Source organism: Ostrinia nubilalis, chromosome 9 (assembly GCF_963855985.1).
Source record: "Ostrinia nubilalis chromosome 9, ilOstNubi1.1, whole genome shotgun sequence".
NCBI classification, from domain to species: domain Eukaryota; kingdom Metazoa; phylum Arthropoda; class Insecta; order Lepidoptera; family Crambidae; genus Ostrinia; species Ostrinia nubilalis.
The window spans coordinates 14035454-14059005 of NC_087096.1; the positions used below are offsets into that span (position 1 = coordinate 14035454).

The window sequence follows — 23552 nt, forward strand, 5'->3', positions numbered from 1 at the left end:
TAAAACGAAAAGAAAAAGCTACTTTAACGGTTTCATTATACAGTGTGAGTCACGTTAAAGTGTACATATGAAAATAGATGAAACTAGACCTATTTTTATCGACAAAAACGAGGTCAAAAATTTTTTGAGATTTTTTTTTAATTTTTTATAGAATTTTTTTTCTTCCAATTACTTATTGTAAAGAAAACGTAATAACTTTTAAACTAAGCGGTATATCCTGATAAAATAAAAACAGTAATAATGCTAAATAACAGGCGATACTAAAAAAATACATAAAATACACAAAAAATGCCAACAAATAATAAAAAATGATACTTTAAAAAAAAAATCTGCTTTTAAATTCGTGTTTTTTTGGTTATTTCATAAATTTCTCCAAAAAATGCCCCTATAACAGGTGGTTTTTATTACTTTGTATTATTCTCTATCGTATTATCTTTGTAAAACCAAAAATCACATGTCTCTATCCCTATCACAACATTTGCTATGATCGTTTGAACAAAGGCCTGCCACAGCATTATTCTCCGCTACAGGTAGTGACAATTTTAATTTTAACTAAAATGCTTATTTTACTCCGAAATCTTTTGTTTTTATTTGAAATCTAACTTGTCTTTATCAAAATTACAAATCTAGAGCCATTTTCAGTTTCGTTGTTAACGAAGCGTTGAATGGCGCGCCCGGAGAGGCTTAGTTAAAACGATCATTGCAAACGTTGTGATAGGGATAGAGACATGCGATTTTTGGTTTTACGAAGGTAATACGATAGAAAATCATACAAAGTAATAAAAACCACCGGTTATAGGGGCATTTTTTGGAGAAATTTATCAAATAACCAAAAAAACACGAATTTCAAAGCAGATTTTTTTCAAAAAGTATCATTTTTTATTATTTGTTGGGCTTTTTTGTGTATTTTATGTATTTTTTTAGTATCGCCTGTGATTTAGCATTATTACTGTTTTTATTTTATCAGGATATACCGCTTAGTTTAAAAGTTATTACGTTTTCTTTACAATAAGTAATTGGAAGAAAAAAAATTCTATAAAAAATTAAAAAAAAATCTCAAAAATTTTTTGACCTCTTTTTTGTCGATAAAAATAGTTATAGTTTTATCTATTTTCATATGTACACTTTAACGTGACTCACACTGTATAACAGTAAATATATTTAAATGTTCCTGTATCGCTAGTAATAAATTAAATATCGTTTTCAGATCGAAATGAGCCTATTGTTTTGAAGACCGGGTTTGTGAGTGTTACAATATCAAATTCCAACCACAAACCGTATTTAAAGGAAAGTTGTTGGTATTGGCTGGACAAGTCCGAGATGTAGAAGAATTAAGAACAAATCAAGGGCAGAGTTCAATAATTCACGCTCTCATCATAAGGCAAACATCTGTGCACAACAACTACTGTGACTCATTTTTGTACTACCACGTTGTATGGTCTAGTTATTTTCAAATTGTAAACGGCTATTAAACCAGCCCTATCGAAATACAGTCCACTCTTTTATTTAAGTTCCCAGTAGGACCCTTTTCATGCGATTAATGAATGATATTAAAATGTATTAAGTAGAATCGCTTTGCCATTGACAGATACATCTGATGACAGAGCTTACATTATTTCTACTTTTGACCACCATGAGCGCTGCGATAGATTATGTTACCCCCACCTAGTACTTCGCACCCAGCGAATACTTGTTATTTGCCAATGAGGGCTATCGTTTTTATACTTAACAGTTGGCACCCCTGGCGATTGACAGGACCTTACTCTACAGTGGCGCCATCTTGATGAGTGCAAATGCGATAGTCCTCCTACCACTCTGGTGCTCACCAGTTGGTGCCACTGTCTTCGCTACTAGCAAGTGACAGGACCTTACTCTACAGTGGCGCTAACTGGTGAGCGCTAAAACGATAGCCCTCATATGATAGCTCTGTTACTTTGTATTGAGAGATTGCGTCAACAATAATATTGGTGCTATTGATTTACGTTGTTGGTAACTAATTTTGGGGTATATTGTTTCGATATTTAGATTAAACAAGCTTAAATCTACGCTTGAGATCAAATGTTTGAAACCGTCTGCTAGTTTGCCTCCTGTCACATAAAAAAAATGGAATTACGTATTTAATTCGAGTCTTAAGATTGGAATCAGTTAAGATATCAACCACTCATTTGTACATAGTTAAGAGTCAACAATACCCTAGTCCATAAGTGAGCTGCCACACTGGCGGATTGCAAGCGTTCTCACGCGGCGAATACGTCGCGGATTCTCAACGTCTCTGCCTCGAGTTTTCGCCTCGTATCCGCCGCGGAGCCGCAGCGTTTACGCCGCGCAACCGCGACGTTGAGGCAAAACGAGAAACCGTCTTTGAGAAGCGTCCTAAAAACTAATCAACACTTCTCTCAACCTCGCAGCGTCCAAGCAGCATTAGCGGCCGCGTGTGCCAACTTACACTCTCTCCCAGAGAAGTTGAACCCAGTGGTCCGTCCGCTAATGGAGAGCATCAAGAAAGAAAGCTCCGAGGAGCTTCAGCAGAACTCCGCCGACACGCTCGCAGCGCTGCTGGGCCAGCTCGTGGCGCGCGAGCCCTGCCCCAACAACAAAGTGCTGGTCAACCTGAAGGCCTTCCTGAGGTACTAGCTCGCTCTCTCCTAGTGGCTCGCCCAGTGCCCGCTGGTGGAGAGCATCAAGGAGAGTACTACAGGCCCAGCTCGTGGCGCGCGAGCCCTGCCCCAACAACAAAGTGCTGGTCAACCTGAAGGCCTTCCTGAGGTACTAGCTCCGCTCTCTCCTATTGGCTCGCCCCGGTGCCCGCTGGTGGAGAGCATCAAGGAGAGCACTACTGGCCCAGCTCGTGGCGCGCGAGCCCTGCCCCAACAACAAAGTGCTGGTCAACCTGAAGGCCTTCCTGAGGTACTAGCTCCACTCTCTCCTAGTGGCTCGCCCCGGTGCCCGCTGATGGAGAGCATCAAGGAGAGTACTGCTGGCCCAGCTCGTGGCGCGCGAGCCCTGCCCCAACAACAAAGTGCTGGACAACCTGAAGGCCTTCCTGAGGTACTAGCTCCGCTCTCTCCTAGAGTGGCTCGCCCCGGTGTCCGCTGATGGAGAGCATCAAGGAGAGTACTACTGGCCCAGCTCGTGGCGCGCGAACCCTGCCCCAACAACAAAGTGCTGGTCAACCTGAAGGCCTTCCTGAGGTACTAGCTCGCTCTCTCCTAGTGGCTCGCCCCGGTGCCCGCTGATGGAGAACATCAAGGAGAGCTCCGAGGAGCTGCACGTCGTTCATATTGCAATTTGATCAATGGCAAAAAAATAAAAAAAAATCTAACAAAATAAAATTTATTTATGGAGACTTTTATATTTATATTAAAAAGAACAAACTGCTTAGGAAACATTAGTTAAAAAAACATTTTGGTGTCTTAAAAGATTTTTTCCCGTACGCTGTTTTTTTACTCTCCTGTAAACTTTTAATTTTTGACATATAACAAATTGCAATATGAACGACGTGCAGCAGAACTCCGCCGACACGCTCCTGAAGGCCTTCCTGAGGTACTAATGGGCGGCCTTAGATTAATAAAACCTAGATAGATAGTCAGTGCCCGAAAGGTGAGGCAGTTTTTAGGGAGCCGGCACGGCTCACCCGTAAACGTCACATGAACTGTCAAAGTGAAAAATTGGTAAACACGTCCGACGAATTTTAATTAATTAAAACGGTTTGTGCTGTGAAAGGGTGTCTAAAATACATCAGAAAAACGAAAGAAAGTGACCAGTGTTACATTTCATAAGTAAGTACTACAATTCGACGCGTATTTTGCTTGAATTTGGCTTTCAAAAATTAAATACGGGAATGATACCAGTAACAAGAAAATTTATTTCCCAATTGTTCGCCGTACAAATACACTTCCTTTTTTATGAAATCGAGACTTTTAAGTCGATTTATCTTATTGTTATTAGGTAGATACTTTGAATTCAATAAATAAGTAAATACATGATGCGTTTTGTTTTTGTTAATTATAAAATAATTAAAAACGTATTAAAAATTTCCCTACTTTCGGGAAAATCGCCTTCACTGTCTACACTCCCCAACAAAATTGACACTAATGACATAAGATTTTTGCCTCACTCTTGACGAAGCGTTTGTATGAAGACTATCCATCTAGGTTTTATTAATCTAAGTGGGCGGCTGAATGTAATAACAGCAAATGAACAAAGGTCTCATCCAAGGATTTCCACAATGACCCGTCCTGCGCTGCGCTGAGATAGCTGTTATATGAGCGACAGTGACAGACTGACCGGAAAACTGATATTTTGTCCCTACAAAGAGGTTCCTCATAGTTTCTAAAAATATTTCAACGAGTCAGATGTTGTGCTGCTCAAACTGTAGCCTTATTCACGTAACAAAACTTCAACGACAACAAAACACTGAGTTGCGATCCTATCGAGTAATCGTTCTATCAAAATGACCCTTGTAAATACGAATTTAGAATTGTTTTTGAAAGGGACGACTTCTGAACGTCAGCGAGATTTTGACTGTCAAAATACGTGAATTAGGCGATGATGTTGTATTATAACAGTAATAATTTTTGTCTTCAGGTGTGACCCAGAAGTGACGCCGCGTGTGTCTCTTGAATGCACCGAGGAAGGCGACTCGGCCAGCGGCGACAGTGGGCCTGAAACTGTTAAACCAGATGCAACTGCCGCCGCAGCCGCCACTCATGGACCTACAAGTAAGTGATGATTTAGTAATGAGAAAAAGAATATAAAAGTAACATTCATAGTGATTTCCCACTAGGTGGACCGACGATCTGGTGAAGGTCGCGGGAGGTGTCTGGATGCAAGCGGCGCAGGATCAGTCTTCGTGGAAATCCTTGGCCTTTGTCCAGCAGTGGACGTTTTCGGCTGAAACGAGCGAACGTATAGTGATTTCACATTCACTTATCTAATGTGTCCGATTCAATATTTACACGACTTCTAAGTTAAATAAAAAATATATTCGTATTTGCGCTTGCCATTGCGCATTGGCGTCATCATGTCGCTTGTCAAACGGCTATATAGATAGTTTCATCCACGAAAAGGCGCCCCACCAATTTTTGGTCTAGGGAAGCGCGGGGTGCGGGGAGTTTGATCCGAACAATCCGAGCGTCATTATTGTAGTGTGCGTGTTCACTCATTGATAATTTAGCGTGTGCCGATAACATTCAAACATTAGCGGAAGAATGGGTGGGGCGCGTCTTCGTGGATGAAACGATCTATACCAACCTAGCGAGTTTCATAAAGCACGATGTCTCGCGTTTCCTGTTGGCACGTTCGTCCAATTACCCGAAGCTACCCATCCTTATCGCTCGCGCGTAATTATATTGCTGTCGCGCTCGCACACTCACTGAAACTTCCATAGATTTTGTATGGCACTACAAGCAAGTGACGTCACTATTTTGTCAACTCAAATAAACTACTTTTTTCAATTACAATGCGACCAAAATCGTAATTTACAGGTAATTTAAAATTAATTAAGTTTTTAAGACCAGAATGAAGTGTCTTTTTAGAAAAGTTGTGATTTCGAATTATTGGAGAATGGTGTCAAATTGTCCATTCTACGTGCTCGGCGACCGGGCTTTACCTATCTATCTACGATGTGTATATTGGCTAAGAATGTGACCTCGTTTCCAGTGGACAAATACAAAGGCATCCTCACACTACGCGAGCAGCAACGCGCCTGCGAGGCGGGCGGCCCGCGCCGCGGCCGGCCCCCCGCGAACCACCCGCCGCCCGCCGCCAACCCCCACCACGAGCTGTTGCAGCACGAGGACGAGGTATGTGGGCTTCATCATCATTTCAGCCATAGGACGTCCACTGCTGAACAAAGGCATCCTCCAAGGTTTTCCACAATGCACGGTCCTGCACTGCCCGCATCCAGGCTCTTTCCGCGACCTTTACCAGATCGTCGGTCCACCTAGTAGGAGGCCTGCCCACGCTACGTCTTCCAGCAAGTTCCAGCCCGTGGTTGCCACTCGAGAACTTTTCTGCCCCAACGGCCATCGTCTCTACGAGCTATGTGCCCCGCCCATTGCCACTTGATTTTAGCAATTCTGCGAGCTATGTCGGTCACTTTGGTTCTCCTGCGAATCTCCTCATTTCACACTGAGAGTATGTACAGCCTTGGCCAAAAGTATTGAGCACCCATGATATTTATTAATTTTGAAGGAATTGTACATGTGTCTGAATCAAAACAGTTTTTAACAGTTTTATATTGTTTATTAACAACAAAAAATTAATACTTTGTTGGACCACCCTTTGCCTTAATTACTGCAGAAGTTATTTTTGGTAAAGATTGTACTAATTTATTACAATCGTCACATGTTAAAGCGTTCCACTCTTCCCGCAAGCGACGTTTTAGGTCTTCTTTTGTTTTTATTCAATGGCGCCGGACCTTGCCCTTCAATAGACCCCACAAATGCTCGATGGGGTTCAGGTCTGGTGACTGGGCAGACCATTCAAGCAGCTCGATGTTATTGTCACTAAACCAAGCCATCGTTTGTGACAAGGTGCGTTATCCTGCTGGAATTTGACGCTTTCCATGTTGGTGTCACCAAAAAGTGTTGTAAACGAGGGCAGAAGTGCGGATTCAAGAACGTTTATGTACTTTGTAGAGTCCATGCGTCCTTCACACACAAACATTTCTCCAACTCCTGCGGCGCTCATGCACCCCCAGACCATCACACTGCCGCCGCCATGTTTGACGGTAGATACCATACACTCCGGGGTAAATTCTTCGTCTACTCGACGACGGACAAATGTCACACCAGGTCACAGTCTTTTATTTTGCCTTAGAAGCGGACATCCCTGTTTTATTAATTCAATCGTTAGATATTACTATTATGTATACAATTGATGAAGGAACTAGTAGTTGTATTTGTTTAGTTTCGAAGAAATATTCGATTTTGTGATTTTATAAAAAAAACTGTTTTAGAAGCATATTTTCTAAAAAAATTACATTAAGTCAGAATTTTGTAAATAAATTTACCTATCACTATAACGTCTACCTTTATGTAAAAATAAATGGTTATTGCTGCAGTAATTTAGGAATTATTTAATAATTTATGATTTTCAGAAAACATTTTTTTCTCTGTTGTCCTAGAAAAATGGCAGCTAGACTTACTTTATATTGATGCATGATATAATTATCTATAATACCTGAAAATATTACTTGCCTATCCCGTGGAAGTTCGATGATACGACTAGAAAAATTTGTCAAAAGTAATATTGACTAAGGCCATCGGTCAAAACCACTATTAACTGAAATTTGCAGTCAAAAGTGGTTTTGATCGATTATGAGTTTTGACTGCAACATATATATCGATGTTTCGAAAACGATAGGATTTCCAATAAGCCGCCACAGGGCCAACTCTATAATTATCAAACTCGACCAGACAAATTAATAATGGTAAAAGCAATGAATTTCAATAGTTATCTAACAAAGGCATTAAAACCGTATTGTTACGGACGGCATTTAAAAAACTAAAAAATATTTAGATGACAACCCTATTTACATATAAATCTTCTAAACTCATAGAAATTAAAATATCTTCGAACTTCCACGGGATAGGCAAGTAATATTTTCAGGTATTATAGATAATTATATCATGCATCAATATAAAGTAAGTCTAGCTGCCATTTTTCTAGGACAACAGAGAAAAAAATGTTTTCTGAAAATCATAAATTATTAAATAATTCCTAAATTACTGCAGCAATAACCATTTATTTTTACATAAAGGTAGACGTTATAGTGATAGGTAAATTTATTTACAAAATTCTGACTTAATGTAATTTTTTTAGAAAATATGCTTCTAAAACAGTTTTTTTTATAAAATCACAAAATCGAATATTTCTTCGAAACTAAACAAATACAACTACTAGTTCCTTCATCAATTGCATACATAATAGTAATATCTAACGATTGAATTAAGAGCCATTTTACATTTTCGTGCGAATTTCTAATATTTTGGAAGCATGAATTACTATCTTAAGCAACACCCAGAGATTATTTAATAACTGCGAAAGATAGGTCAATCCTTGGTGTTGACCATTAATGAAACGGATTTACTAAAACTCTTTTGCTTAATTCACAGTGCCCCATCTCCCACAACCATTTTACGGAAAAATTGCCGCAGACTCATTTTCAAAGTCCTGTATCTATTATTTATGCTCAAATAATAAGCTTAAAAATATATAGTAATCATCGGACATATATTCTTGTAGTCCAATAATGAAATAGATTCTTGAATTTCATTACCATTATTGAGTAAAATCTAAAAATAATTTGGCAAATTTGAAGATTAACGTCACATTTTGATCGTGGTTTTTGGTTTAAAAACACGGCAATAACTGCAATAAAAGTATCCCAAAATAAAGAATATTCATTGTAGAATTGATTTCTACAGTTATTGTTTAAATATTAGTAAACACTTTGTCAAAATATTGATGTGAATATCAGTATAAATTACAATGCGCAAGCCGACATCGATTAGTATGGCGCGAGCGCCCGTCAAGGCAGGACCTGTGTCATTTTTCCCGCCGTGACTTTTACGTGCGTTCGTGTCGTAAAGCGGTGGTTTGTACGGCGACCAAATACATTTGATACTATGCCGAGAGGCTGTTTCGAGTCGGCCGGCCGAGCAGAAATTGAAATGATGAATTTTAATTTCTTTGACGGATCTGGGTGTAACTATGTATAATATGTAGGTACCATGTATTTAATTTAATAAATAAATTATAAAAAAGTATATCCATTATGCTAGCACCCTTAACACAAGCATATTGGTTGCCTACTTTTGGACTAGATGGCGCTGTGAAATTGTCCAAAGATTTGTTTATTTATTTATCCGCTTTGAGTTTTGTTTCGTGAAGAAGAAAAAGAAGCGTTTTGTTACGAGAGGGAAGCTTTGTTGTTAAATCTATACTAATAAAAGAGGAAAGATTTAATTGTTTGTTTGTTTGTTTGGAGCCAATAGGCTCCGAAAAAAATTCTTTCACGATTTAGAATCCTAATTTTTTTCTATGTAGGCTATAAAATATTTTCAAAAACTTTAGTCCAAAGTCTTTGATAAAATTCGACGTTTAATAAATAAATTAGATAACATATTAATACTTTTTTTTCAGTACGATTTTAGTACTTGTTTTTCAGAAATTCTACGATTTAACTATTTTTATTTTATTTTATTTTATTTTATTAAGGAAAACAAACAGTTGTACAATAAGAATTACAATTAAAACCTTATGTAAAAATTTAAGTAATTATACAACCAACACCGTTATCCACAAGAGGACTGTGGGTCTAGAATGCGCGCCGCGAAACGATGCAACCGCGCGATTTTATCGATTTAACGTGATAAGTCTATACATTTACCATCCAAAATAATTGATAAGATTATATCACGGAGCGCACTATAAACCCACTGTATCTACTAATAAAAGTGAAAAGGCACAGATAGAAAAAACAAAGATATTAAAGCACAAGACGTGCCAAACGTGCGATTCTATACAGTTAATAAAAACAAAAGAAACATTATTTTTGAAGAGGAAAACATAAAAACTGTTTTTCACTAAGTACCTGCTTAAATTTACAATTCTTTCAATATAAGGTTTATAGCCTTTCTAAATTGAGGCAGTGACATATTGAATAAATCTACATCGGAGAAGCTGTTGTCGTATAGTTCCATTATGCGACGCAAAGGTGCACGTTTACCTGCATTTGTTTTACACATATTATGAAAAAACAAACGATGGACGTATGTGTTTCGTATTCTTAGTGACCGACTTGGTACGCGAAAGCGTATACAATTAACAAATTGAGAACAGTCAAAGAAGTTATGACAAATTTTGTATAGAAAAATACAATCAAGTAGTGAGCCTTTTGCTTAGTGTAGTTAAAGAATATTTATGCAAGAGGTTATCATAAGAACATAAAACATAAACATAAAACTAAACTTCTAAAGTGTTTATATTTTATGCATAATTTATTAACTTCTAAAATATACATATATCCTATTGATAGATGACGTGCTTCGTATTTTATTAAAATGATTACCTACCTGACTAGGTTAAAAAGGTGTGGAATGTTATTTTGGAGATAACTTGGTTCCATAGAAATATAGAGAGATGCTAAGTAATGCGCTGAGTTCGAAACTCAGTGTTGTATTAGAAATTCACACACACAAAGAAATCAAATTATGTGCTCATTATCCACTGCGGTATCAGTATTCAACGTTCGAATAATCTTTATTACTATGCAAGCAATATAAACTGTTTACATAATGACGTCGCTACTGTCATCATTGCTTTCACAAGCAATATGTTCCAATTTGTCCCTTGTCACATTTCCCTTTAGTTTCTGTGATCTGTGCTTGTTTCTAAGTTGATATCAATGAAATATTCCTTAGTACTTTTGATTTAAATTATTTTTTTTTATTTTGACACGTGTTTGAAAAATCAAGGTCAGATTACAATAAAATAACAAGTGAAAACGTAACATTGCATTGAAACTCGCAATTTCGCAATATTGATGAGGAGATTCCATTGGAAAGTCTGTATTCATTCCTAGGATTCCCCTAACACCATCAAATTCAAGAGAATTCAAGAGAGTGCAGTTTCCCATCTCATGCTTAGGGACCACGGTTTAAAATAGTGTGGTTGCATAGAGCCTGCAACGGGCAACCGCGTGCGCAGCTGCTCATACTAATTTTCGATACAAAAGCAAGTGTTGGCGCCCTCACGAGTTTTAGCGGGGTTCCATATGGTAGCGGGAGTAGACTTAATGGAAATCTATGCTTCTCCGACGACCAGTTGTATGTGAAATACTCCAGAGTATGCGCACACAATAGCCTGGTGATTTTAGCACCTGAAGGAAAAACAAAAAAACATTGTTTACAAAGAAATCTGCGGCAGGTGTAGTGTTTTAATTTTGTTTTAGAAAGATCTCATAATTTTGTAAGTATTCAAATATTTAAACATAATAATTTGTAGATTTTATATCAAAAAATATAATCATTTAACAAAATTAATTTTCTTAAAATATTTTAATTCTATTAGAAACATTTTCCACTTCATCGCAGAAGAAGTCGCGGGCAAAAAGCTAGTATGAAATATGTAGTATTGCCCGCGGCTTCACCCGCTTGAAATTTAGTTTGTCACAGATCGTCATAAATTATAGCCTTACATTGTTATTCTGGTCGACGCCAGGGATGGATGAGCGTCGCTGTCGCTGGCGACAGGGTCTTCTGGTTCAGGGTTCATGGCGTAGGTCTCAGGCAAAATGAAATCCACTCGTAGAAATTAATAAATTCAGTGTATTCACGAAAATAATTACACACAGCACTAGAGTCGCATCGGAACTGAGTGAACCACAGGTCTTGCGATAGGAACGTCCGACCCGAGTGATAGTTGAACACAGACTGCCTAGTACTGCTGTACTGTACTGTAAAGTTTCATCAAAATCTGTTCAGTAGTTTTTGCGTGAAAGTGTAACAAACATCCAGACATCCACACAAACTTTCGTATTTATAATATTAGTAGGACTAGTAAGAAGTAAGATAGTAAGATGAATTATTTTAGTTATTTGTTTACTTATAATAATATTTATTTATTTATTTCGTAGCTCTGTCTGATAATGGATCTGGAGGAGATACAATGGCCACCTCCGTAACAAAACAATAGAAACCCTATGGAGTTTGGGCTTGTGTGATTCGCCTTGACGAATATTTCGTATCCAGGGTCCGATGATAGAGCTGTAAGGGGCCAGATTTTTTTAAACTATGTGACTGTCTTTATTTTGTACTAAATATATATTTTACATATTATACCTATTCGTGTTTCATTATGAATCGAAATATAAAAGACTTAATAAACTCTATTAAAAATTTAAATTAATTTATCAAGTTTGAATACCTCATTCTACCTTAAAATTAATAACTTAAATCAAGTCTTAATACGGTCACGGCTCAAGATTTTTTTGTCCATTTCAGCGTTCTTTTTACTCTTTTGACGTTGCGTTGACAGCTTTTACCTAAATTCGCGCGGAATATTTTTGTGAAATGGCTCTTAATAAAACAGGGATGTCCGCTTCTAAGCCAAAATAAAACACTGTGCAGGTGTGCCAACAATCTGCAAAGTAACGAAATTTTGTTAAGTGTTTTTCGGTCCAATATTTATTTTTACAAATATAGTTTTATGATATTATTGTCGCGTATTGTTATTACATGATATTGGCTAACTTACCTCAAAGTTTGATTCATCTGACCACACAATATTTTTCCAATCTTCCTCAGTAAAAGTTTGGTATTTTAAAGCCTACTCGTAACGAGCTGTTTTGGTCTTTACTGAGAGCCATGGCTTCTTTCTGGCTGTATAGCCCTTAAGCCCAGCTTCTTGGAGTCTTCTGCGAGTTGTTCTTGCAGAAATCGGCGTATTAATTTCAGCTGATAACTCAGCAGCGAGGTCGGAAGAAGTTTTTTTATGATTTTTCAAAGACTAACAATACTACAGTATCATAGCTAAACATCTCGAAACGTGTTTTATTGCACGTTGTGCCGTGAGTTTATGTTTCAAAACCTGTCAAAGAAAGGTTTTTAACAAATATCTTTGAGTATCTTTTATAGTTATCATGTATAAGCAGTATTTAGGGGGTGCTCAATACTTTTGGCCAAGGCTGTATGTTACAAATTTTAATACAAAGGCCTCCTCACACTACAAGAGCACAAGTTGCTGCAACACGAAGACGAGGTATGCGAGCTTCATTTCACTAAGCGTTTTGTCGGGATCAGCCTTTTGGAGTCCACTGCTGGACTTCTTCTTCTTTTCGTGTCGACAACAAACCTACACAGTGTCAGCCCAAAACTCCGCCACAAGAGAGGCGTTGTCAGTAGCACTCATCAAATCCTCCTGAGTGCAGTCGCTTGGGCACTCGGGGCACGACATCAGGTGCTTCATCGACTGGGGAACAAAACCGCACCTGCACTCTATGTTTACTAAAGTCGCTGACATAGCCCGACGGATTAGCAAGCAGAATAGTACTCAGAACTGACGGCCGATGGGGCAGCAAGGTTCTGGAGTGGAGGCCGCGTACCGGAAAATGCAGCATGGGACGTCCACCCACAAGGTGGACCGACGACATCATAAAGGTAGCAGGAAAGCGCTGGACGCAGGCCGCTACCTACCGGGTAACATGGAAAGCATTGGCGGAAGCCTATGTTCAGCTGGACGTCCTATGGCTGACATGATGATGTCGATGATGATGAGGACGAGGTATGTGGGCTTCATAATCATCATTTCAGCCATAGGACGTCCACTGCTGAACATAGGCCTCCCCAATGATTTCTACATCGGCCGATTGGTAGCGGCCTGCGTCCAACGCCTTCCTGCTACTTTATGAGGTCGTCGGTCCACGGCGGGCCTGCGAGGCCACCACCCCCCGCCCGCCGCCAACCCCCACCGCGAGCTATTGCAGCACGAGGACGAGGTATGTGGGTTTCATCATCACCATTTCAGCCACAGGACGTCCACTGTAGAACATAGACCTCCTCCAATGATTTCTACTTCGGCCGGTTGGTAGCGGCCTGCGTCTAGCGCCTTCCTGCTACTTTATGAGGTCGTCGGTCCACGGCGGGCCTGCGAGGCCACCACCCCCCGCCCGCCGCCAACCCCCACCACGAGCTGTTGCAACTCGAGGACGAGGTAAACGAACTAAAGTCGCTGACATAGCCCGACGGAGCAGACGGTGGTGCCTCGCAGGCCTAGCAGTGGGCCTGTGAGGCACCACCCGCCGCCCGCCGCCCACCCCTACCACAAGTTATTGCAACACGAGGACGAGGTATATGTCCTAAGTGGACAACACAAAGGCAGCCTCACACTACGGGAAGCAGTAGCGGCGAGGCACCACCCCCATCACGAGCTGTTGCAACACGAGGACGAGGTATGTGTGCTTATCATCATCACCATTTCAGCCACAGGACGACCCTGACACCACTTCAGCTTGCTAATCCGTCGGACTGTGTCAGCGACTTTAGTTCGTTCACGGATCTCCTCATTTCTGATACGATCACATAAAGAAATACCGAGCATAGCCCTTTCCATGATACGCTTTGCAACTTTAAGCTTCTTTTTACTGAGTTTTTAACACTATGCAAGCAGCAGCAGCAGTGACCTAAAGTCATTCCACATTCCACCCTGTAAAAACCGACAACGAATGTACAACCCTATTGAGCTAACTGCGTACTTCGCTGGAATGCGACTCCCTCGCACTCAACCACACACCTCCCCACGTTCGCCCCGTCTGTACCAGAGCGTCGGTGTGACGTCACGGCTGCCAGGTGGGCAGTTAACTTGATCAGGTTGTAAGCATAATAATATTAATAATCCTTTACGTCATAGTTTTTTCATTATTGTGCTTACATAAGAAAATTCATAGGACTTGTTCACTTTTGATAGTGTATGTCAGCTATCAGAATTATTTAAGTTTGACTTATTTTTTCGTTCTAGGCCCGTAAACTACTTAGAATACAAAGAAGAGGAGCAACGTACGCGCTCACAAGTCTGACCAAATATTTCAACAACGAACTACCTCAAAAACTGCCTAAGCTGTGGGAATTCATCACTGAACCACTATTGAAGATAATGACTGATGCTGGTAAGTGAAGCTGGTATTTCTTGAATTAGCTTGTATTTACTATAATTTTTCTCACGTCCAAAACCAACCATTTCTCCTAATCACTCAAGTAACCGCAATGTGACCAGAGTGAAGGTCTTGGGAACTTTGGGGGAAGCCTTTGTCCAGCGTACTAGGCTAAAATGTTCTACAGGGTGTTAGGTAAATGGGTATATGAGCCGACACTAGCCCATGTTAACATGGGCATATAAATGGTATGGTGAAGTCAGAAAATTGACATCTTCATTTTAATTATTTTAATTTTCATACAAACCGGATTTTATAAAATTTATTAATATATCACGGAGTTTAAAGCTGATTTTATTAATACAATTAGATTAAATATCAGACTATATCTTGCAATTAAAAATGTTTGCATATATTAAGGTATAATTGAGAAAAAAAATAAAAACAAAAATCACTAAAATCATTTTTTCTAATTAACTGAATGCGTTTACGAAGCACTTAATACGCTTATTACGTGTAGTTTTAAGAGCTCTATGAAGTATTATAACAATTCTGAATTAAATGTTATTAGTTAACGAGTGAGAATATTTTTGCATAATTTTGAAGTAAAAAAATATGTAACTTTGAATTTTTATACCGCGAAAACTACGTGGAATTTTCAAACGGGAGTTTTACTATCATGTTTGTATAACTGAGCTCTATACGTTTCATCAAATCAATGAGAATGTCCGATTATACAGTCCCATAACACACTGTGCAGCGGTGTGAATAATTAGAGGTGGGCATAGTCCCATATCTCTGTTCCTAACTCAAAAAAACTTTGCCTACTTTTCTCACATTACGCATTTTTTTACTTGTTTCAGAGCTAGAAAGCCAAGAAGTGGAGCCAGCTGAAGAACTAATATCCCGCCTGCAAGTGTTCGAAGCGGTCAGCGCTCACGTAGGAGTTGACCTATGGCCGCAGTTATGCCCGGGCGGCGCTCAAGCTTGTTGTGTACTAGCGCGTCATATTCATACCGCTGTGAGGCACATGGCAGCGCGCGCTTTGGCGGCAATGGCTGCGAGGGACCCTACGCCTGTCATGCACACTGTGATCAATGAGGTCAGTGGCTATAAAGTATTTACTTATTAGGTACTAAAGCCCGGTCCGTGAGCACGTAGAATTTCGTCCAATGACCCCTAGCTACCCATCCTTATCGCTCGCGCGTAATTATATTGCTGTCGCGACTGTGCGACTGGCACCCGCAGTTAGTGTGCGAGCGCGATAGCAACATAATTACGCGCGAGCAATAAGGATGGGTAGCTTGGGGTCATTGGACAAAATTCTACGTGCTCACGGACCAGGCTATAGCTTTTGTCACGTTCTTAAAAACCGGTATAAAAAACAAGGCTGCGCGTGCACTGGCCGCCATGGCTTCAAGGAACCCCACTCCTGTGATGTATACCATCATAATAGAGGTTAGTGGTTTGTCTATACTGCAAGTGTTCGAAGTTATGAGTGCCCACGTGGGCATTGACCTTTGGCCTCAGCTGTGTCCAGTAGGCCTAAGATGCGCGCCGTGATAACTTTTATCGACCTCAATTTGTATGGGAAAAATCGATAAAATGGCGTTATAACCGCCTATCACGGCGTGCATTTTGGCCTACAGGAGGCGCGCAAGCGTGTTGCGTGCTGGCGCGACATATTCATACTGCTGTGAGGCACATGGCGGCGCGCGCTCGCTGCTATGGCTGCGAGGGACCCTACGCCTGTCATGCACACGGTCATCAACGAGGTCAGTAGCTATAAAGTATTTACTTATTAGGTATCGGCTTTTGTTCGTGGCTTCGACACGCTTTTAAAAACTGGAGTAAAAACTAAGGCAGCGCGTGCGCTGACCGCCATGGCTTCAAGGGACCCACTCCTGTGATACACGCCGTTATAGTAGAGGTCAGTGATTTCTCAATACTGCAAGTGTTCGAAGCGGTCAGCGCTCACGTGGGAGCTCACTTATTAAATACTAGCTTTTGCCTGCGGCTTCGTCCGCATGCGAAGCGTGCGTCACGTGTCCAAAAACCGGGATAAAAAGCAAGGCTGCGCGTGCGCTGGCCGCCATGGCTTCAAGGAACCCACTCATGTGATACACGCCGTTATAATAGAGGTTAGTAGTTTGTCTATACTGCAAGAGTTCGAAGTTATGAGTGCCCACGTGGGAGTTGACCTTTCACCGCAGTTATGCCCGGGCGGCGCACAAGCGAGTTGCGTGCTGGCGCGACATATTCATACTGCTGTGAGGCATATGGCGGCGCGCGCTTTGGCTGCCATGGCTGCGAGGGACCCTACGCCTGTCATGCACACTGTGATCAATGAGGTCAGTAGCTATAAAGTATTTACTTAAGGTGCTAGCATTTGCCCGCGGCTTCGTCACGCTTTTAAAAACTGGGGTAAAAACTATGGCTGCGCATGCGCTGGCCGCCATGGCTTCAAGGGACCCACTCCTGTGATACACACCGTTATAATAGAGGTCAGTGGTTTGTCTATACTGCAAGTGTTCTAAGTTATGAGTGCCCACGTGGGAGTTGACCTTTGGCCCGGTTTGACACGGTCATCAATGAGGTCAGTGACTTTCCTCGTGTTCCCCGTCCAAAGACTAGGATAAAAACCAAGGTTGCGCGCGCGCAGGTTGCCATGCTTTCCAGTGACCCCACTCCTGAGATGCACACCGACATAAATGATGACTGATCTATTTATTTAACCCCGGCTTCGCGAACATCGCGCACGAACTTTTATCCAAATGCGCGTGCGCTGACCGCAGTGGCTTCGAGGGCTCCCACTTTTTTATTTATTATCATGCTTCTTCCTCACGAAATTCGGTGAGTCGCGAAATTATTATCACGCGCGTGTCCCCCTTTTAAAAACTACGAGTAGGATAAAATCAATGCGGCGTGCGTTATTCACATAATAGGATACTACAGTGCCAATAGCATCAGTCAGGTGTATCTGAATTTAGTTATAACGGTTTCCATAACTTAAAGAAAGAAAATATTCTCACAACCGGCTACATTTTCAAAAGCAAACATAATTTGTAACTCACAAAACGCTTAGGCTGGGTTGCACCATCTTACTTTGACTGACACAAACGTCAAAAATCTGTCAAACTCCATACAAAAATCACCGGTTACCGTTATAGTTACTGTCTAAGCTTGGTGGTGCAACTCAGCCTTATTCTATTATTTGTTAGCCAGTTAATCCCACTGAATACATTACCAGGCACAAAAAACATTTTAATTTTATAGAATGGTAATTTGATTTATTGTTGGGCAGCTAATCCCACTGCTGAGCGACGTGCGTTGCGAGCGCGCGCGCTGCGGCGCGGCAGAGGCGCTGGCGCGGACGGTGGAGTCGCTGCAATTGAGAGTGGTGCCTTACATTGTGTTGCTGGTGGTGCCGCTGCTTGGTGAGTTTTCACTGCATACTTTATCTTTTAATTACAGGAAATAATCTGTACATACCCACCAGACGCGTACTGAGTGTATTACGTAAGACTCTTCCCCGAAACGTGGGATTTACCTACGAAAACTTTCACTAGCTTCGAAGTAGGTGCTTTTTTTATGCATAACAAGTTAACAAGGCAGGTATTTGACCACAATCGCACCTGATGTTAAGTGGTATGCAGTCTTGGATGGTACATATCTACCCTGTAAGTGCCTATTCACTCTCGCCTTGAAAAGACCTGGATTATAGTCTTCGGGAAAGACAGCAGCAGGCAACGAATTCCAGTCCCTAGCAGTTCGTATTATAAAAGAGTCATCGAAACGCTTAGTGCGAGCTGGTGGAATGTCAACAATATAGGGATGGACCGCTAACCTGCGTCTGGTTCACCGATGATGGAAGGAAGCTTGCACCTTTATAGTCAAACTTGCGGGCTCAACTAGCTATCTTCAATGGAGGCTGCGTACAAGCTTTGACTCGATGTTCTACGTTATCGTCAATCGCGTACGTTAGCCGAGCGTACGAATGGTACTACTCGTAATCAGCGGCAATAAACGCCCCGTCAATAGTGGCTTTGTGTTAATTCGTACGCTCGGCTATCTTACGTGACGGACGTCAGCGTAGGAAGAAATCCTTTGTATCTTTATAAATCTTATCATGTGATCTCACATTGTTAATCCATAGTAGGTCCTATAAAAGATTTGTCACCGATTAATTTTAGTAATAACTAAGTTGGTGTTGATATTTTTTTACAAGCACCAGCCCATGGTTATACACTCTAGTCTTCAGGCATTGAGGTAATTTGGACGAAAAGATGTTGCGTAGTTTCCCGAACGCTGCCCAGCCGAGTTGGATTCGACGATTGACCTCCTTCTCGAAATTGGACCTACCTAGCTGAATCGTTTGTCCGAGGTATACATACTTGTCGACAATCTCGAGAATTGAGCTCCCAACTGAAACTGGGTAGGGCGTAACATGGACATTCGACATAAGCTTCGTTTTGTCCATGTTCATCCTCAGGCCTACCTGTTGGGAAACTCGATTAAGGTCTTCGAGCATTGTGCCAAGATCTTCCAACGATTCTGCCATGACCACAATATCGTCGGCAAACCGAAGGTGAGTGATGTACTCGCCATTAATGTTTATGCCGAATCCTTTCCATTCCAGGAGTTTGAAAGCGTCTTCCAATGCAGCGGTGAACAGTTTCGGAGATATAACATCTCCCTGCCTAACGCCTCGCTGCAGTGGAATCGCCCTCGTGCTCTGCTCCTGTACTCGGACCGACATGGTGGCGTTTTTGTACAAGCACTTCAGCACCTCGATATACCGATAGTCAATACGGCACCGCTGGAGAGATTGTAACACTGCCCAAGTCTCAATCGAATCGAAGGCCTTCTCATAGTCCACAAACGCCAAGCATAGTGGCAAGTTATACTCCTCAGTCTTCTGTATAACCTGCCGCAGCGTATGGATGTGGTCTATGGTACTATAACCTTTTCGGTGGGACGTCCACCTACAAGGTGGACCGACGACATCGTAAAGGTAGCAGGGAAGCGCTGGACGCAGGCCGCTACCAATCGATCAACATGGAAAGCATTGGGGGAGGCCTATGTTCAGCAGTGGACGTCCTATGGCTGAAATGATGATGATGATGATGACCAGCCCATGCTGCTGTGTCAAAAGTGGTGGCAGGGCAAGCTATATTTGGGACGTGTATAGTTCGGTCGCCGAGCACTTAGAATTTCGTCCAATGACCCCAATCGGGTAGATTTGGGGTCATTCCGCGCCATCCTTCGTCATCCGTCATCCGTCAACCTTATCGCTCGCGTGTAATTATATTGCTGTCGCAACTGTGCGACGGGCGGCCGAAGTGAGTGCGAGCGCGACAGTAATATAATTACGCGCGAACGATAAGGATGGGTAGCTTGGGGTCATTGGACGAAATTCTACGTGCTCAGCGACGGGATTTATAAAGAGCCCTGTATAATAATTAGTTTTTTTATCTACCCAGGCCGTATGAGCGACCACTGCGAAGCCGTCCGCGTGATGTCAACGCGCTGCTTCGCGTCTCTAATCCAGCTGATGCCGCTGGACGGCGCCGTGGCCGAGCCGCCCGGCCTGGCGCCCGACGTGCGCGCGCGCCGGCTCAGAGACAAGCACTTCCTGGAGAAGCTGTTCAACCCCAAGTCCATACAGGACTACAAGATACCCGTGCCCGTGTCGGCCGAGCTGAGGAGTTATCAGCAGGTCAGTTTTTGATGAAATGATCTCGTCTCGTCGAGAAATCGCTACTGCGAAACCGTCCGCGTGATGTCGACGCGCTGTGCCCCGATTGCGCTAAATATTTTCAACCGCAACGCGACTAGACGACAAACGAAAACCAGATGTTTGCACAAATCCGTATCGCGGTGTCGCTTTGACAGCTAGCTGTAACGTAAATGGAACGCAACTGCGTCTTTGTGTAAAAGCTGACAGTAAACTACTTTATCTCAAACGCAAGTCAAACGCTTTACGAACATTTGCTGTTTTAGTGAAAAAACAAGGTGTTCGGACTTTCAATGGAAAGTGCATAAATCATTGTTTCGTCTTTGTTTGCGCGTGCACTTTACCGCGATACCGAATCATCAGCTGGAATGAGAACGAAGAGTGACTGGAGTGTGAACTAGAGATGAAACGCGAACGAATGAGGGCTATCGTTTTAGCGCTCACCAGTTTGCGCCACTGTAGAGTAAGGTCCTGTCACTTGGTAGTAGCGAAGACAGTGGCACTAACTGGTGAGTGCTAAAGTGGTAGGAGGACTATCGCATTTGCACTCATCAAGATGGCGCCACTGTAGAGTAAGGTCCTGTCAATCGCCAGGGGTGCCAACAGTTAAGTATAAAAACGATAGCCCTCATTGGATACATTACAAATTAGCGCAATCGGGGCGCTGCTTCGCGTCTCTAATCCAGCTGATGCCGCTGGACGGCGCCGTGGCCGAGCCGCCCGGCCTGGCGCCCGACGTGCGCGCGCGCCGGCTCAGAGACAAGCACTTCCTGGAGAAGCTGTTCAACCCCAAGTCCATACAGGACTACAAGATACCCGTGCCTGTGTCGGCTGAGCTGAGGAGCTATCAACAGGTGAGTTTTCCTTGGATTCTTAGATGGCTCAAACATGGAGTGCAGGTGCGGTTTTGTTCCCCAGTCGATGAAGCACATGATGTAGTGCTCTGAGTACCCGAGCAACTGCACGCAGGAGGATTTAATGAATGCTGCTGACAACGCCACTCTTGTAGCGGAGTTTTGACACTGTGTAGGTTTTTTTTAAGATTTTTAAGATTTCACAAATAATTACTAATAGTCCCGTTAGCCCCTCGTATTAAGCTTAATATTCTTGTGTCACGAGTGAGCTCACCACAGTAGTCGAGGGGCGGTGGGGATCGAACCGCGTACCCCGGTTTGTTATCGACACTATAAGAAGAAGAAGGAGGTGAGTTTTTGATTACCGATCTTGCCTTGTCGAGAAATCGCTACTGTGACGCCGTCTTCGTGACGTCAACCCGCTGCTTCGCGTCGCTCATCCAGCTGAGGGCTGAGTGTGAGTTTACATCAAAATGAACGCGTAAAAAAATGACATTAAATGTATGACGGATTGTTCAGCGCCTCTAGCGGAAACGTTCAAGAACTAAAATGTTCATAGACTTTTTTAACGCACCATTAGTGAGGAACTGAGGACGTTTGATGTAAACTCACACTAATCCAGCTGATGCCGCTGGACGGCGCCGTGGCCGAGCCGCCCGGCCTGGCGCCCGACGTGCGCGCGCGCCGGCTCAGAGACAAGCACTTCCTGGAGAAGCTGTTCAACCCCAAGTCCATACAGGACTACAAGATACCCGTGCCCGTGTCGGCTGAGCTGAGGAGCTATCAACAGGTCAATTTTTGATGAACGATCTCGCCTCATAGCACGCAGAACTGACGGCCAAGGCAACAAGGTTCTGGAGTGGAAGCCACGTACCGGAAAACGCAGCGTGGGACGTCCACCCATAAGGTTGACCGACGACATCATAAATGTAGCAGGAAAGCGCTGGACGCAGGCCGCTACCAACCGTGCGATGTGGAAGTCATTGGGGGAGGCCTATGTTCAGCAGTGGACGTCCTGTGGCTGAAATGATGATGATCTCGCCTCGTCGAGATATCGCTACTGCGAAGCCGTCCGCGTGATGTCGACGCGCTGCTTCGCGTCGCTCATCCAGCTGAGGGCTGAGTGTGAGTTTACATCAAAGTGAGCGCGTAAACAAATGTCATTAAGTGTATGACGGATTGTACAACGCCCTTAGCGGGAACGTTCAATAACTAAAATTTTCATAGATTTTTTAACGCACTCACTATTGAGGACCTTTGATGTAAACTCACACTCATCCAGCTGATGCCGCTGGACGGCGCCGTGGCCGAGCCGCCCGGCCTGGCGCCCGACGTGCGCGCGCGCCGGCTCAGAGACAAGCACTTCCTGGAGAAGCTGTTCAACCCCAAGTCCATACACGACTACAAGATACCCGTGCCTGTGTCGGCGGAGTTGAGGAGCTACCAGCAGGTCAGTTTTAGATGAAATGATCTCGCCCCGTCGAGAAATCGCTACTGCGAAGTCCGCGTGATGTCGACGCGCTGTGCCCCGATTGCGCTAAATATTTTCAACTGCAACGCGACTAGACGACAAACGAAAACCAGATGTTTGCACAAATCCGTATCGCGGTGTTGCTTTGACAACTAGCTGTAACGTGAATGGAACGCAACTGCGTCTTTGTGTAAAAGCTGACAGAATGCAAAGATCTCAAAACTCATACGCAAATCAAACTCTTTACGAACAGTTGCTGTGTTTTGTGAAAAAATAAGGTGTTCGGACTTTCAATGGAAAGTGCATAAATCGTTGTTTCGTCTTTGTTTGCGCGTAAACTTTACCGCGATACCGAATCATCAGCTGGAATGAGAACGAAGAGTGACTGGAGTGTGGACTAGAGATGAAACGCGAACGAATGAGGGCTATCGTTTTAGCGTTCACCAGTTTGCGCCACTGTAGAGTAAGGTCCTGTCACTTGGTAGTAGCGAAGACAGTGGCACTAACTGGTGAGTGCTAAAGTGGTAGGAGGACTATCGCATTTGCACTCATCAAGATGGCGCCACTATAGAGTAAGGTCCTGTCAATCGCCAGGGGTGCCAACTGTTAAGTATAAAAACGATAGCCCTCATTAGATACATTACAAATTAGCGCAATCGGGGCGCTGCTTCGCGTCTCTAATCCAGCTGATGCCGCTGGACGGCGCCGTGGCCGAGCCGCCCGGCCTGGCGCCCGACGTGCGCGCGCGCCGGCTCAGAGACAAGCACTTCCTGGAGAAGCTGTTCAACCCCAAGTCCATACAGGACTACAAGATACCCGTGCCCGTGTCGGCTG

At 42.8% G+C, this 23552-nt stretch overlaps 1 protein-coding gene across 1 annotated transcript in view; it reads left to right on the forward strand.

Annotated features, from left to right (window-relative positions):
- LOC135074858 (TATA-binding protein-associated factor 172) overlaps positions 1 to 23552 on the forward strand; it is a 94006-nt gene that overhangs the window by 54345 nt on the left and 16109 nt on the right. The window contains exons 24-32 of the mRNA XM_063969239.1: positions 2409 to 2627; positions 3114 to 3191; positions 4588 to 4721; positions 5662 to 5804; positions 14524 to 14671; positions 15520 to 15758; positions 16870 to 17007; positions 17961 to 18093; positions 20140 to 20375. Coding sequence (XP_063825309.1) covers positions 2409 to 2627; positions 3114 to 3191; positions 4588 to 4721; positions 5662 to 5804; positions 14524 to 14671; positions 15520 to 15758; positions 16870 to 17007; positions 17961 to 18093; positions 20140 to 20375 — 1468 coding nt within the window. The remainder of the gene's footprint in view (positions 1 to 2408; positions 2628 to 3113; positions 3192 to 4587; positions 4722 to 5661; positions 5805 to 14523; positions 14672 to 15519; positions 15759 to 16869; positions 17008 to 17960; positions 18094 to 20139; positions 20376 to 23552) is intronic.